Raw genomic sequence first — 14,934 nt, forward strand, 5'->3', positions numbered from 1 at the left:
CACCTTGTTGAACATGTTTCTGTGCTTGTATTATTATGAACAAGACTTGTTTCAATCTTGAGGATAAATTTTGTTTTGAAAAAAAAATCATTGAAGACAACCTAATGAAATGCTCTCCAGATAACACCTTGAAGTCCAAATGTTGACAAATACTGATGAATTCTCTCCATCTGTGTGATGAATTTTAGGTACTCCAGGATGAAAATGATTATATCTGCAGAAAAATTCCCTGAGCAAAATTCAATTCCATTATTTTCATATCAGATTTTGATCAAATTTTTAATGATTTATTTGTCTGATTTTTCTTTATCTGTACAAATCATATTATTTTCAGCCTTGAGTACCTCCCTAATTTGTATAAATTAGGCGAAATGTCCTCTTGATGTCTTTCTCCCATTCTTTAAAGGTCAATTCCACCCCAGGAAAATGTTGATTTGAATAAATAAAAATCAAACTAGCATATTGCTGAAAATTTCATCAAAATCGGATGTAAAATAAGAAAGTTATGACATTTTAAAGTTTTGCTTATTTTTCACAAAACAGTGATATGGACAACTCAGTGACATGCAAATGAGTCAATGTCCATCACTCACTATTTCTTTTGTTTATTGTTTGAATTAAACATTATTTCATTTTTTATAGATATACCAACTTGACTGAACCATATAGTTTTAAACAATGCTAATTCCACATGTTCAGGGAGGAATCATAGTTGTTTCACTTGACAATGAGGAGAAAATTAGAATATTTCCTATTATATATGATAAAATACAAAGGAAATAGTGAGTGTATGACATCAGTCTCCTCATTTGCATACCAGCCAGTGTGTGCATATAACTGTTCTGTGAAATTAAGCGAAACTTTATTATTATTATTTGTTTGGCGTCACCTGTGCCTGGGAGGCGAAAAGCGAACTGAATCACTATGACCCGCAGGTCTCTCCTCCCAATATAACTGATTGGGTGGAATGCAGGTGGACCACTACACCGGGGTTTCCCCCTACTCTTATACGAATAGTGCAGTGGGTTCTTAACGTGCAAAGGTGGTGACTCTCCTCTACACGGGGCCTCCATTTAACGTCCTATCCAAGGGATAGTAATAAATAATAATAACAATAATAACAATATTGTCAGAACTAATTTCACATCCGATTTTGATGAAATTGTCAGTGTTATGCTTGTTGGATTTTTCTCTTTTCATCAAGTTAACTTTTTGTTGGGGTGGACTTGTCCTTTAAAGGGGAATCCAACCCAAATAAAAACTTGTTTTTATAAGGAAAGGAAAAATCAGACAAGTTGATAGGTGAAAGTTTGAACAATTTAGGACAAACAACAAGAAAGTTATGAATTTTTAAAAGTTGTAAATATTGGTAATCACTATATTCATGGAGACTTTAAATTGGCCGCATATGGGATGTCATAGTGATGTATGGCAAGGACTATTCCTCCATGTACTCCAATACATATTTTGGCTAAAATTTCATTTTTCCAAAAGTTTTATTTCAAATTATATTTTTCTTTCATGAGGACATAAAACAATATACTACCAGGGTTACATTTAGATTACTGCCCCAGGGGAATAGGTACTTTGGAGAAAACCACAAATCCCTGATAATAAAGTACATGGCCTATGAGAAAGTTGTCCTTGCCCCTTGTCATAATTTACTTACTGAGTTGCCAATTTGAAATCTACATAGTAATAGTGATCTCGATTTTAAAGCAGCTATAATTTTCTTATTTCTTGTCCAATTTCTGTCAAACTTTCACCATTCTGTTTAATTTATTTTTCTCCTTCCCGACACAACATTTTATGGCCAAGGCTGGATTCCCCTTTAAATGTGCTCTCCACTCCACACACACCACTATCTCGCATCCATGATCGGTTACACAACATAAGCTCTTGTGGCATTTGCTCAAGTCTGAATCTATATGAGGGTGTAGGGTTAGAATTAGGATTGCAATGAGTTTTTGGTTCAGAATAATGTCAAGAAAAGGATTAGAGTTTATTTAATTTTGGAGGTTAGACTTTTAGGTTTGTCTTAACTTTTATGTTAGGCTTAACATGCAGCTTTTCCATCGGAGCAATTGTCACCTGAGTGAATGTCATGGAACCCCAAGATCTTCACTCTGTTACACAATAATGTACATAACACATTAGAACTCCTAATGCACAGTATCTGTAATTCTCATATTGTATACAACCACTACGGCTAAACGGGTTTGGTCTTCTACCAGTTCAGTCTAATTGGTGTTTTCTTCAAACATAACTCAGTTTTTGTCTGCTGATCATATTAATTTCATTTTCTTAACCACAACCCCCCCCTCTATAAATTTTTATATTGCAATGGGCAAAAAATAACTGAAAATTGGACATACAAGCAATGGTAAACTGGCCAAAAGGCAAAATGGTTGTGAAAAAAAGTTAATGATAAAACCATATATTAGACCATGTGGGAGACCCAATATACAAATGGCAAATAGGCACAAGTGTCATGGTTGTAGATGTCTTATAAAGTGAAAGAAATAAGCTCTTTCAATGAGGTGAAGCTGATTTGAATAGAGTGTCTTTCACTGAATGTGAAATCTTGTATCATTTAAAGACAGGCATATTTGCTATTTCTGTTGCACAACAGGCATTAGACAAGTCACAAGGTAGAAGTCGACCAAGTGACCATTCTCCCATTGTATGATGTTCCTCACTCAGCTTATGTTTCTCTTTTCTTTCAGACTTTGTTTCAATTCTAAGCAGGTTCATTTACTCTCTCCTGTAGAAACTTACACTATTAGTTGATTACACTATTAAAATAGTAATTAAAAAAAACACTTGATGTACATGTTTTCCATGTTTACAATCCATTTTATTCCATTCTCACATTTTCAAGACTGAAAATGAGGTTTTTATGCCTCAGCAGACCATAGATGGTTTCAGGTTGTCCGTCTGTTTGATCACCCTCTTAACCTTTCCTCAATAACTAAAGAACCGTTTCATTGATTAACTTCAAACTTAATTCAGGAGGTAGGTATGCATAGGTAGGAATGAAAAGTATCTTGAGTATTGTTTTGAGAGGGGTCAGGGTCAAATGTCACTGAGGCCATTATACATCTACATCATTCTCATGATAACTATTGAATGGTTAAAATGGTTTATCTTCAAACTTGGGATATTGGAGTAATGATATGGGGGCCATTTCATAAGGTGTTTGTAAGTTAAAAGTGACTGTGAGAGCGACTTGTGATCCTTTCTTGTGGGTAATGATATCCACCGTTAAATGTTCATTGGTGATTATTTAGCAAGTAAAAGAAGTTCACAAGAAGGTCCCAGACATTATATACATTAATTGAAATATCTTGTGATGAATAAATAACCATTTTAGTGTTAAAATTTCAAACTGGGCTTGATGCACATGGGAGTGAAAATGATTGGACCAGAATTTGGGTTCATGCGATCAAAGGTCACATACATCATTATAAAGAAACATTGAAATATCTTGTTCTTGCAAAACTAAAGAGCTGTTTTAATGATGTAGAGAGACAATGATCTGGGGGTGTTTCACAAGGAATTAAGTATGACTAAGAGTAACACATTAATGTCTAGTTGCAAGGCATGACCGCATCGGTCAGATCATGTGAAGAGGATGCGCATTACTGCGTAATGATCAATAAGACATATATCATGTACGTTTCAGCATTTAAGTGCAACTCTAAGTCATTCTTAAATCTTTGTGAAACACCCCCTTGATAAGATATGAGTTTCCAAAGGTTTTAAGCCCAGGAGTCAATATTGATAAATTTCAAAAGCTGTGTGTAATGTATATTTGGAATCCATCTTGCTCTATTTTGTTAGTCTTAAAAAAAAGAAAACATTCAAAAAGAAAGTTTATGCCAGCTACTGTGGATTTTATACATCATGATGACCTAATATCACAAGATTTCCATCCTGGAATGCTAAATTTTTGAGAACAGTAAAAAATATTTTAAAAATCTTTGTCTCTTCTTCAAGTCCCCTGATTGACTTCCAAAGTACATTTTATGCTGTAAGTACAACATAATGAGGGGTACAGCATGGAAGACTATGGATTTTTCAGTAATCATTTTGTTCTTAAAATTGATGGAGATCATTCAACTTATATCATGACAACTCAGGCTGGACTGAGTCCTGATATTGGCCACAATGAGCAAGTTTTGAAAATTGTCTTTGGTACAAGCTCACCAATAAATTGATAAGTACTGGTAATACATTCAACAGGCCATTCAATTGGATTCGGCAAAGTTCTACTCATGCTGGTTTTTTATATTGAGATGGGCATTGACAACCTCCTCTTTTACAAGTACAGGTTTACCGCCAAGACTCTAGAGAAAGCTGAAGGGCATCTCAAAGAGGATTTATTTTCTATTAGTTCAGAAGGCAAAGAAATGTTCTCCATCTTGATAGCTTAAAAAGTCTGGCTGTAGTTCCTCATCAGCTACATTCCATACTCTTTGCCATCCGACTGACATGTTCCTTCACTGCTGCGTCCATGACTGCATACATGTCCTTACAACCCTTACTGGCTACCTCCAACACCTGCTCTAGGTGATCCACATGGAGACGATTGTCCATCTTAAAGAGAGCGATCTGATCGGACTTGGGCAGCAACGCTACAGTCACTACAGGTCCTCCCTGAGATTCTTCAAGGTAACTCACATCAGACAGAGGTGTATTATTTACAAAACCAGAGGAGCAAGCACATACATAGTCCTTCATGGGGATACCTGCGTTGATGATTGCAAGAGTAGCGGCATTGACACAAGCGCAGTAATTCCCTCCATCTGCTTGCAGAATCTGTCATTGGAAACAAAATCAATAAGGTCACAATCCTGACAACTCTCTTTCAAATTTTTCTTAGAAAGTAATAGCAGAGAAACAATATCCATAAGAATCATGAAGGGTAAGTTCCCATTTTCAAATGAAGTTGAAACTGGTAATGGTATATTTTCTTGAACTGTGGTATTAACTATTCAAAATAATGGGGGAGGGGGGTAATACAAACCAATTTTCACAACTATATGCAAAGAGAAGACAATTACTGAAAACTGGTAACAATGAAAACAATTTTAGGATCCTGAACTGTTTAGAAATAATGTTTGTTTCTTACAAACCAATTGTAAGACTTCAATTGTAAATTATGATAATGTCACTAGACACTCGAATTGTCCTAGCTGATAGTAGCAATGACTGTAAAAACCCCATTGGTCGATAGCATGAATAATTGCAGCAAAAAAAGTTTGTATTGAATGCTATTAACCACACACTCACTGACCTGCACAAAGATATCAATCTGCGATCTTGGATAGAGCTGTGTTTGTATGGTGGCTTCAAACGTTCTCTGCAGGTGCAGTGACATTTCGGTTGATTTCCTGTCCCCTTGAGGCCGATTCTTTCTCTCATTTGTGCTGAATGTGGCCATGCTGTATTGGCAGTTGATGGTCACTTTGTCATGCTGGGGCTTACCCTTTCCTCCAACAACCTTATCGGGAAAAGAAAGAGCACAAGAAAAGTGTCAGTCTACTGAAAGCCTGCCTCATCACAATATTTATTAATTGTAGTTAAAGGGGGAGTGAACTTAGTGTGGTCTTTCATTGATTGTGCATCATAAATACATAGTCTTAAAATATACATTTTCAGATATCTACTAATACTACAGAGATTAAATTGACCTATAATTGTATTTGTATAGAGAAACTAAAATGATTTGAGAGGTAGAGTAATTGCTACTTGGTAACATAATTATTGTGTTATAAATGTATTAAAGGTCAAGTCCACCTCAGAAAAATGTTGATTTGAATCAAAAGAGAAAAATCAGACAAGCACAATGCTAAAGATTTCATCAAAATCGGATGTAAAATAAGAAAGTTATGACATTTCAAAGTTTCGCTTATTTTTAACAAAATAGTTATATGAACGAGCCAGTTACATCCAAATGAGAGAGTTGATGATGTCACTCATTCACTATTTCTTTTGTATTTTATTGTTTGAATTATACAATATTTCAATTTTTACGAATTTGACGATTAGGACCTCCTTGCCTGAAGCACAAAATGTTAAAATAATGGAATTCCATGTGTTCAGGGAGGAATGAAACTTCATTTCACATGACAATGACGAGAAAATCAAAATATTTCATAATTCAAACAATAAAAAACAAAAGAAATAGTGACTGAATGACATCATCGACTCTCTCATTTGGATGTAGCTGGCTCGTTCATATAACTGTTTTTGTGAAATTAGAGTGAAAAAAGATAAAATGAATGCATAATTCTGATACATAAACACTGAATAGTCATGTATTATAATTTCTAGGAATATTATCTTTGTTCTTGTTTTTTTTTCAATTATCATTCAAATATCATATTTCTGACTTTGTCTTTTTCCCCTTTGCCTTGTGTCTTTTATGATGTTCATGATGTTTGGTCTGTGGAAGAAGTACGTACAGAACCTTTGTTGAGTCCACTTGGCATGGTTTAAAAGAAAAACATACCTGACTTCCCAAAAAAGTTAATACAAACATGTTAAATTGAAAATAAGAACAAAAGCCAAAAGTTTTTGTCAAACTCAAAACAAAATCCACTTGTTCACTGCTACCACCCTGCCTGTGGGGAATCTACAGGTAGGACTATGGTATGCCAATGTTGTACAGAGCACACACTTTGAAAAATCATTAAAATATCACTTTTGTGACCAAAATTACTGATTTCCATACAGTTGCAATTTATTTTTCATTAGTAACTTGGGAATAATTTTTGTATTCACCAGAGCGCTCAAAAACTTGAATTTTGGGCATATTTTTGTGTACGCCCTCTATTGGTGGAAAGTAATATGGCAAGAAAATTTTCATTTTTCAATCTCTATATTTAATTAAGAAAAAAATAATTTCAAGAATTAAATTTACATAAGAGCCAAGTTATATGATGAATGCCTGTAATGAAAACTGACAGTGTAAGAAAATCAAGCATTTGTCCCATATAAAAAGAGAAATTAAGCCAAACATTGCCACCATTATTTTGCCACACATGGAGACATAACTGAGAACAAGGTTATATCATAACCTTGTTCATTGAATGAGTGACAAAATCTGAATACTGCAGTCTGCAGTGTCAGTGATCTTGTCATGACTGAAAAAAGCAGATGTTTAATACTTTTGTAGGTAGTCTGTTCCAATCAGAGTAAGCATACGTTAGTGAATCATTTCTAGGAGCCTACTGGCTATACAGGCAGGGTGGCTGCAGTGAACAAGGGAGTAAGGTAAAGGATATATCTCACACAAATATGATTAGATGGGACAACATTCATGAGCTTGACACAAATATGAACATATGGGACTACATGATCATAAAACAAAGTAGATCTACCTCGTGTGGACCGTAAACAGTTGCCAAAGCCTTGGTATTTCCTTGCTCAATGTATGCTGATCCATCTGCCTGATCAAAAACTCCAAGACGACATTGAATCTTTCTCAGTTCAGACGGTCGTCGACCATCTAATCTAAATCCCTCATCGGATAAAAGCTCCAGTCCTGCCATTACGATCGAAACGTGCACGATCTTTGCTCGGATATTTTCGGACAAAATCGTATCCGGCGCGGCGTATCTACGGATACGGTTAAAAAGGGGCGGGGGGCAGCTAGTAATCCACGGAAATTCCGTGGGGGAATGGGAGCAGATAGAGCGCGAAGTCGGAAATGATCGAGGAGCTATATTTTTAGTTAACGTTAGATCTTAGATATATAGGTCCTACAGCTCGTCTGCACGCATTTGAAATTGAAAATAACTCAATTTGGAGGGAAAAGGCTTGAGCGCGGAGCACTGCCCACCTAATGACCGGGGGGAACTTGGGGAGTTGTTCATTTTTTTTCTACATAAACGATCAATTGTCCCGCCGTTTCTATTAAGGCCAAGTGAAAATGAATTTCAAATAGCATTTCAACTTAATATTGTGGATCTCAGCAGTGCGTTCATGATGTGAGTCGCGAAAAGTGGGAGAGACAGAGATGTGCAACTTCGGGTGAATTGTATGGGATCCTGCATAAGGATCTGCTCCCTTCATTTAGGTTGGCACCGGGGTTGGCAGTGCTCACACAATCATGAATAGTTTTCCTAACATTATACTCCAAAAATGACTTATTGTATAAAAAGACACCGGATGTAATGGATGTAATAAAATTTAACCTCCGTTTGCATTGTAGCCTATAGGAAATAGGCGTATCCGCATTTCCATCAAGTGATCGAGGCCTTAAATTTGCTATATATTTTTCTATAAATCCAGAAGGTTGCCTAATTGGCCTCATTGTTTATGGATTAAGGTACATGTTGCTGGATCTGGATGTACCCAGTGATTGTACCGGGATTATAAAACTATAGGGGGCATGCACATTGGCGGCGGAAGCCAAAAATTTTAGGAGGGGACAGCCAAAAAATTTTGACAAGCAAAAAAAAAAGGTTCTCAACCCAAAATTTTTAGGGGGGGGGGGGACGTAGCAAAATAAATTGACAAGCGAAAAAAACAACAAAAAAAACGTCCCCCTCGCTTCCGCCGCCTGTGGGCAATTTCAGGGCAATTTTTGTTTTGCCTGGTTCGCAAAAAGAAAACGGCCCTGGCGATCATATGATGTTGAGGACTGTGTGCGTGAGCCTACTATGATATTTCACCAAATAAATAATGCGAGTGCGAAGCGCGAGATGAACATTTTTAATATATTGAGATTATAAGTGGACGTTCTAAGCATTTTGGACCACGAACACTGAGCTGGGTATTTAATTAAATAATTAATGCAATCTCGTATCGTGAGCTGAATTTTTTGATGTTCAACGTACACTGGCACATGCAAGATGAGCGTAACTTGCTAAAACAAAATGATGAAAACTCGAAATCAATGAGAAAATCAATTTGTGCATATTAGTTGCCTTAAACACTAGACTGGTCAATCGACAGTCGCTGTGAGCGCGAAGCGCGAGCGAAATTTTGAATTCCATAGGTCTATACAATGACCTCAAAATATAATATTTTAGCTAGGGAGCCAAGTTCAGCTAACCATGACTCAATGAGAAATTTTTCAAAAATTTGAAAAGCGAAAAATGCTGTTGGGGGCAATTTTATTCAACATCTTTGGGGCGGGGGCTTGTAATTTGATATGCTGACCGATTTAGGAGTGACAGATTTTTTTTCTTGTATAAAAAAACAAAACAAAATGTGCGCCAGCGGCTCCTATAACCTGATTCCTCATAATATAACAGCTCATTATGAGCTCTCTTGAAAAAATAAAAATGAAACGATCGAGGAAAGAGATTATGAAGAAAGCATGCAACTTACCAAAGGTGCAGAGCTAGACGACCGGTGCCTTTAGTAATTAAATCATTAAATGATTGGAGGATCTGTATGAATAAATCACAAATTTTTTTATCAAGAAATGGGACGTTTCTTCACTTTTTATTACCTATCTGTCATCGAGAGCGTTATCTCCCATTTCCACAGATACATTTTTAAGTTATATATTATAATTTGTCTACAAAATGCACCATATTTTGGATATATCTTTATAAATTATGTTAATTATCATTGATGTTTTTGAAAATAATTATATTGACAATGATCGCAAATATTTGTTGTAATGTATGAAAATGATTTGTATCAATTCTGTTGGAAATAAAATCTGAATCTGAATATGAATATTATTTAGTTGTGCTTTTTGGTACGGGGGTTGTCAAAAAAGGATCTTACGGGAATCACCAAACAAGCAGGAAAGATCACCGGTCAATCCCAAACTTTAGAATGCCCGCCTGCAAAACAAAAATGTAGGCCCACTATCTAAATACAATTAACAATTACTGAAAAATGATCTAATCACCCACGCTCGATTCAAGTAAAGGACTTCGGCAGTGGGTGATATAGGATTGGGGGTGCCAGCAAACATTTTGAGTCACTTAGTGGGCGCGCGAAGCGCGCTCAATTGCCAGATATTTAAACGGATATGCATGCGAGCGAGAAACGCGAGCTGAAAATGTTTGATATATTGGCAGACCTGAAAAAGGACATTAAGCAAATTTTTGAAATCATATACCTCTCTCACAAAACAAACAATGCGCGCATGAAGCGCGAGCTGATTTTTTTTTTATATATTTACCCCAACAGGATTTTACGAAATCGTTGTTTATGAATTCATGAATAGCATTCATATCTCACCATAGTCATCTAATGCGAGAGCCATGCAAGCGATTGTTGAATTTGTTAGAATAACACCTACCACACGAAACACTTTTTGTAATGTAATCATGAATATATTACATATCTCACTAATCAAATATTGCGAGCGCGAAGCGTAAGCTTTAAAATTTTCGAAATTCAGTCCTGAAGAGGTGCATTCTAAGGCTTGTTTGAAGGAACTCATTAAGACCATACTCACTAACCAATTTTTTAAATATTCTGACCAGAAAAAGGGACATCTTAAGGACTGATTTTAGGAATTCAGACCTTAAAAGGGTGCAATCACTTATTGAATTTAATTATTATAAAAAAAACATCTGTCACTACTACACAAAACAAAATAACTCGAAGTGCGAGGAAATATATTTGGTGTATATTGACTTGCCAGTGAAAACGGGATGTTTTAGTGCAACATGCAGGATTATTTATATATCTCATTAATCAGGCAATGCGAGCATCAGGAATGATGATCACGCCCTTTAAAAATATACGCCCTATAAGCAAATTATGTTTCATAAAGACAGTGATGCAAAAAAAGAAACATTTTTCTTATGTAATGATAATATACAATTCTGCCCCACTGCATGTACGTTTCTCTTTCAGGGGGAAAAAGAGGTGGAGGAGTGAAAAGAGAGGGGGAAAAAAGAAGAGGAGGAAGACGAGTGAATAAAATAAGATGAGGGGAAGACTTGAAAAATAAATTTCATGTCGCTTTTCAAAATTTTCGTTCGCGCTTCGCGCTCGCATTGCCTGTTAGGTAATTTTCATATCTTGTTCAATATGGAGCTTAAATATCAAGTTTGGAAGTCAATAAACAAAACATATTTCATCTCGGAAATCAAACTTTAATTATTTTGTGTGATTTACAAATTGATTGTAGATAGCGCTCTGTAAAAATCCCAGTTTTATGGTCTGAATATTAACATTTTTTCTGCTCGCGCTGCGCTCTCGCAAATTTTGATTTATCAGGTACCTATTATTTTCGTGTATTCCATAAAGTTTTCAAAATATCCCTTTCAGGTCTGATTATATTTCATGACAGTGTATAAAGAAATAGGCTCGCGATTTGCACTCGCATTAAAGGTTAAAGATATATTAACTGATGCATATAATTACAAAGGTGCTTGAAATGTCCAGTTTTCAGGCCATAATATCATCAGATTTCGCGCCTTAGGCATTAATGAATAATTTAATGATAAGATTGTCCCCTTTGTTTTATATATCATGTCCTTATATGTCAAAACTCAAAGTAATTATAATATAAGATATCAGCTCTTTATTAAGTGCGATCCATATCCACCCACAATTTTCCTACAAAGTGCTTGAAATATATAGATATATCTTTTTACAGATCTGAATATCAAATAGTTTAAGCTCGCGCTTCGCTCTCGCTTTGATTTTCATGATATTAGATGTATTTAGAATGCCTAGATTCTAGGTCTAAGCAATATGAAACACGCGCGCACATGTTCATTCAGATACTCAATTTTTTCTCTTACATGTAATTTAAATCACCATACAGTTTCAGATCACAATATCAAACATTTTCCGCTCGCTCTTTGTGCTCGCAATATTTGATTTTTAAAATACATGCCCAGGACCAAATGATCCAATTGAAACCAGTTGGATTTCCAACTGGTTTCAATTGGTTTCAACTGGTTTCAATTGGTTTTAACTGGAATTTAACAATTTCCAGTTGAAACCAGTTGGGCAACTGGAAATCCTTACTGGAACCAGTTGGGTAACTGGAAATCCTAACTGGAACCAGTTGGGCAACTGGAAATCCTAACTGGAACCAGTTGGGTAACTGGAAATCCTAACTGGAACCAGTTGGGCAACTGGAAATCCTAACTGGAACCAGTTGGGTAACTGGAAATCCTAACTGGAACCAGTTGGGCAACTGGAAATCCTAACTGGAACCAGTTGGGCAACTGGAAATCCTAACTGGAACCAGTTGGGCAACTGGAAATCCTAACTGGAACCAGTTGGGCAACTGGAAATCCTAACTGGAACCAGTTGGGTAACTGGAAATCCTAACTGGAACCAGTTGGGCAACTGGAAATCCTAACTGGAACCAGTTGGGCAACTGGAATTTCTAACTGGAACCAGTTGGGTAACTGGAAATCCTAACTGGAACCAGTTGGGCAACTGGAACTTCTCCTAACTGGAACCAGTTGGGTAACTGGAAATGACTTCCAACTGGAAATGATTTCTAACTGGAACCAGTTGGGTAACTGGAAACCCTAAATGGAACCAATCGGGTAACTGGAGATGACTTCTAACTGGAAAGATGGGTAACTGGAAATGAATTCTAATTGGAACCAGTTGGGTAACTGTAAATAAAACTGGAACCAGTTTGGTAACTGGAAATCCTAACTGGATCCAGTTGGGTAACTGGAAATGATTTCCAATTGGTTTCCAATTGGAAATTTTCCAGTTACCCAACTGGATCCAATTGAAACCAGTTAATTTGCATATTTTCTGCCAGTGTGCACAAATTAATGTTTTTATGAGATTCATCATAATTTACAATATATCTATTGATTTTTGTTAATTTGAAGTACCACACTTTTTTAAGATAAGTGTTTGGAATACTTAGCAGTGAAAACCATGTTCATAAATGTTATAGATTATAATTAGAATAGATTAAAAGATAATTAGTACACCACTAACTGTTACCAAATTGCATCAAATAAAAATACATATATTTGAAGATCTTCTATATAAATATGTACATATGAAAGTCTGCATTTTATCAATGCCCTTTACATTGGTATATACAGGCGTAACACTGCTTCTGTGTTGACATGAGCAATAGTTAGTGCAAGTGTTAATTAATTTGTAACTAATTAAGTTCATTCCAACTGGAAGTTCCAATTGGATCCAGTTGGAAATCAATTGGTTTCAACTGGTTCCAGTTGAAACCAGTTGCCTCCAATTGGTTTCAACTGGAACCAATTGAAACCAGTTACCTCCAATTGGATTCAACTGGTTTCAATAGGGAAATTGGAACAACTGGAACCAATTGGAAACCAATTGCCAACTGGTTCCAGTTGCCCAATTGGTTTTAACTGGAACCAATTGGCAACTGGTTTTCAATTGGAACCAGTTGTTCCAATTTCCCTATTGAAACCAGTTGGCCAACTGGTTTCAATTGGTTTTGCTCTAATTGGTTTTAACTGGATTTTGGTCCTGGGAGAGGATAACTGGAAATTATTTCTAACTGGAACCAGTTGGGTAACTGGAAATCCTAACTGGATCCAGTTGGGTAACTGGAAATGATTTCCAATTGGTTTCCAATTGGAAATTTTCCAGTTACCCAACTGGATCCAATTGAAACCAGTTAATTTGCATATTTTCTGCCAGTGTGCACGGATTAATGTTTTATGAGATTCATCATAATTTACAATGTATCTATTTATTTTTTTTCAATTTGAAGTACCACACTTTTTTCAGATAAGTGTTTAGAATACTTAGCAGTGAAGGCCATGTTCATAAATTTTATAGATTATAATTAAAACAGATTCAAAGATAATTAGTACACCATTAACTGTTACCAAATTACATCAAATAAAAATACATATATTTGAAGATCTCCCATATAAATATATACATATGAAAGTCTCTATGTTATCAATGCCCTTTACATTGGTATTAATGGACAAATAACACTGCTTCTGTGTTGGCATGAGCAATAGTTAGTGCAAATGCTAATTAATTTGTAACTAATTAAGTTCATTCCAACTGGAAGTTCCAATTGGATCCAGTTGGAAACCAATTGGTTTCAACTGGTTCCAGTTGAAACCAGTTGCCTCCAATTGGTTTCAACTGGAACCAATTGAAACCAGTTGCCTCCAACTGGTTTCAATAGGGAAATTGGAACAACTGGAACCAATTGAAAACCAATTGAAACCAATTGCCAACTGGTTCCAGTTGCCCAATTGGTTTTAACTGGAACCAATTGGCAACTGGTTTTCAATTGGAACCAGTTGTTCCAATTTCCCTATTGAAACCAGTTGGCCAACTGGTTTCAATTGGTTTTGCTCTAATTGCATGGTTTTAACTGGATTTTGGTCCTGGGCTGCTTCCAGTTAGGATTTCCAGTTGCCCAACTGGTTCCAGTTAGGATATCCATTTACCCAACTGGATCCAGTTAGAAATCATTTCCAGTTGGAAGTCATTTCCAGTTACCCAACTGGTTCCAGTTGCCCAACTGGTTCCAGTTAGGATTTCCAGTTACCCAACTGGATCCACTCAGTTAGAAATCATTTCCAGTTGGAAGTCATATCCAGTTACCCAACTGGTTCCAGTTAGGATTTCCAGTTGCCCAACTGGTTTCAATTGGTTTTCAACTGGAAATTGTTCAATTCCAGTTAAAACCAATTGAAACCAGTTGAAACCAATTGAAACCAGTTGGAAATCCAACTGGTTTCAATTGGATTTTGGTCCTGGGTCACATTATATAAATTATGTTGATGACTATTAGGACTACCCCTTCAAAGAAACCAAAAATCATCTTCGAGCAGCCGATCGGGGAAAATATGACTGACAAAAAAAATCTGCGCCCCCCTTATTGGCGAAGGCTGGATCCGCCCCTGGAGCTGGAGCGGGGGGGGGGGGGTCATTCTCGCACTCGGGCTTGCGATCGCGAGTGAGCGAGCTCGCTCCGCTTATTCCTATCCTGCGCACATGCGCAAG

At 36.3% G+C, this 14,934-nt stretch overlaps 1 protein-coding gene across 1 annotated transcript; it reads right to left on the reverse strand.

The window, feature by feature from the left end:
• Positions 1-2,543: 2,543 nt before the first annotated feature.
• Positions 2,544-7,599, reverse strand: LOC121407738 (exosome complex component RRP41-like). The gene is made up of 3 exons (XM_041598933.1): positions 7,389-7,599; positions 5,300-5,506; positions 2,544-4,821 (listed from the first exon to the last, which is right to left on the reverse strand). The coding sequence occupies exons 1-3, from the start codon at positions 7,557-7,559 to the stop codon at positions 4,459-4,461; spliced, it is 741 nt and encodes a 246-aa protein (XP_041454867.1). The 5' UTR covers positions 7,560-7,599; the 3' UTR covers positions 2,544-4,458.
• Positions 7,600-14,934: the final 7,335 nt, after the last annotated feature.

The sequence above is a fragment of the Lytechinus variegatus genome, chromosome 2 (genome assembly GCF_018143015.1).
Source record: "Lytechinus variegatus isolate NC3 chromosome 2, Lvar_3.0, whole genome shotgun sequence".
Lineage (NCBI taxonomy): Eukaryota > Metazoa > Echinodermata > Echinoidea > Temnopleuroida > Toxopneustidae > Lytechinus > Lytechinus variegatus.

Excerpts from the sequence above, each read along its gene's own strand:
- LOC121407738 (XM_041598933.1), bottom strand. The coding sequence starts at position 7,559 with ATGGCAGGACTGGAGCTTTTATCCGATGAGGGATTTAGATTAGATGGT. Across the intron at positions 5,507-7,388 it reads CTGTTTACGGTCCACACGAG|GTTGTTGGAGGAAAGGGTAA; the intron begins GTAGATCTACTT and ends TTTCCCGATAAG. Across the intron at positions 4,822-5,299 it reads AGATTGATATCTTTGTGCAG|ATTCTGCAAGCAGATGGAGG; the intron begins GTCAGTGAGTGT and ends TTCCAATGACAG.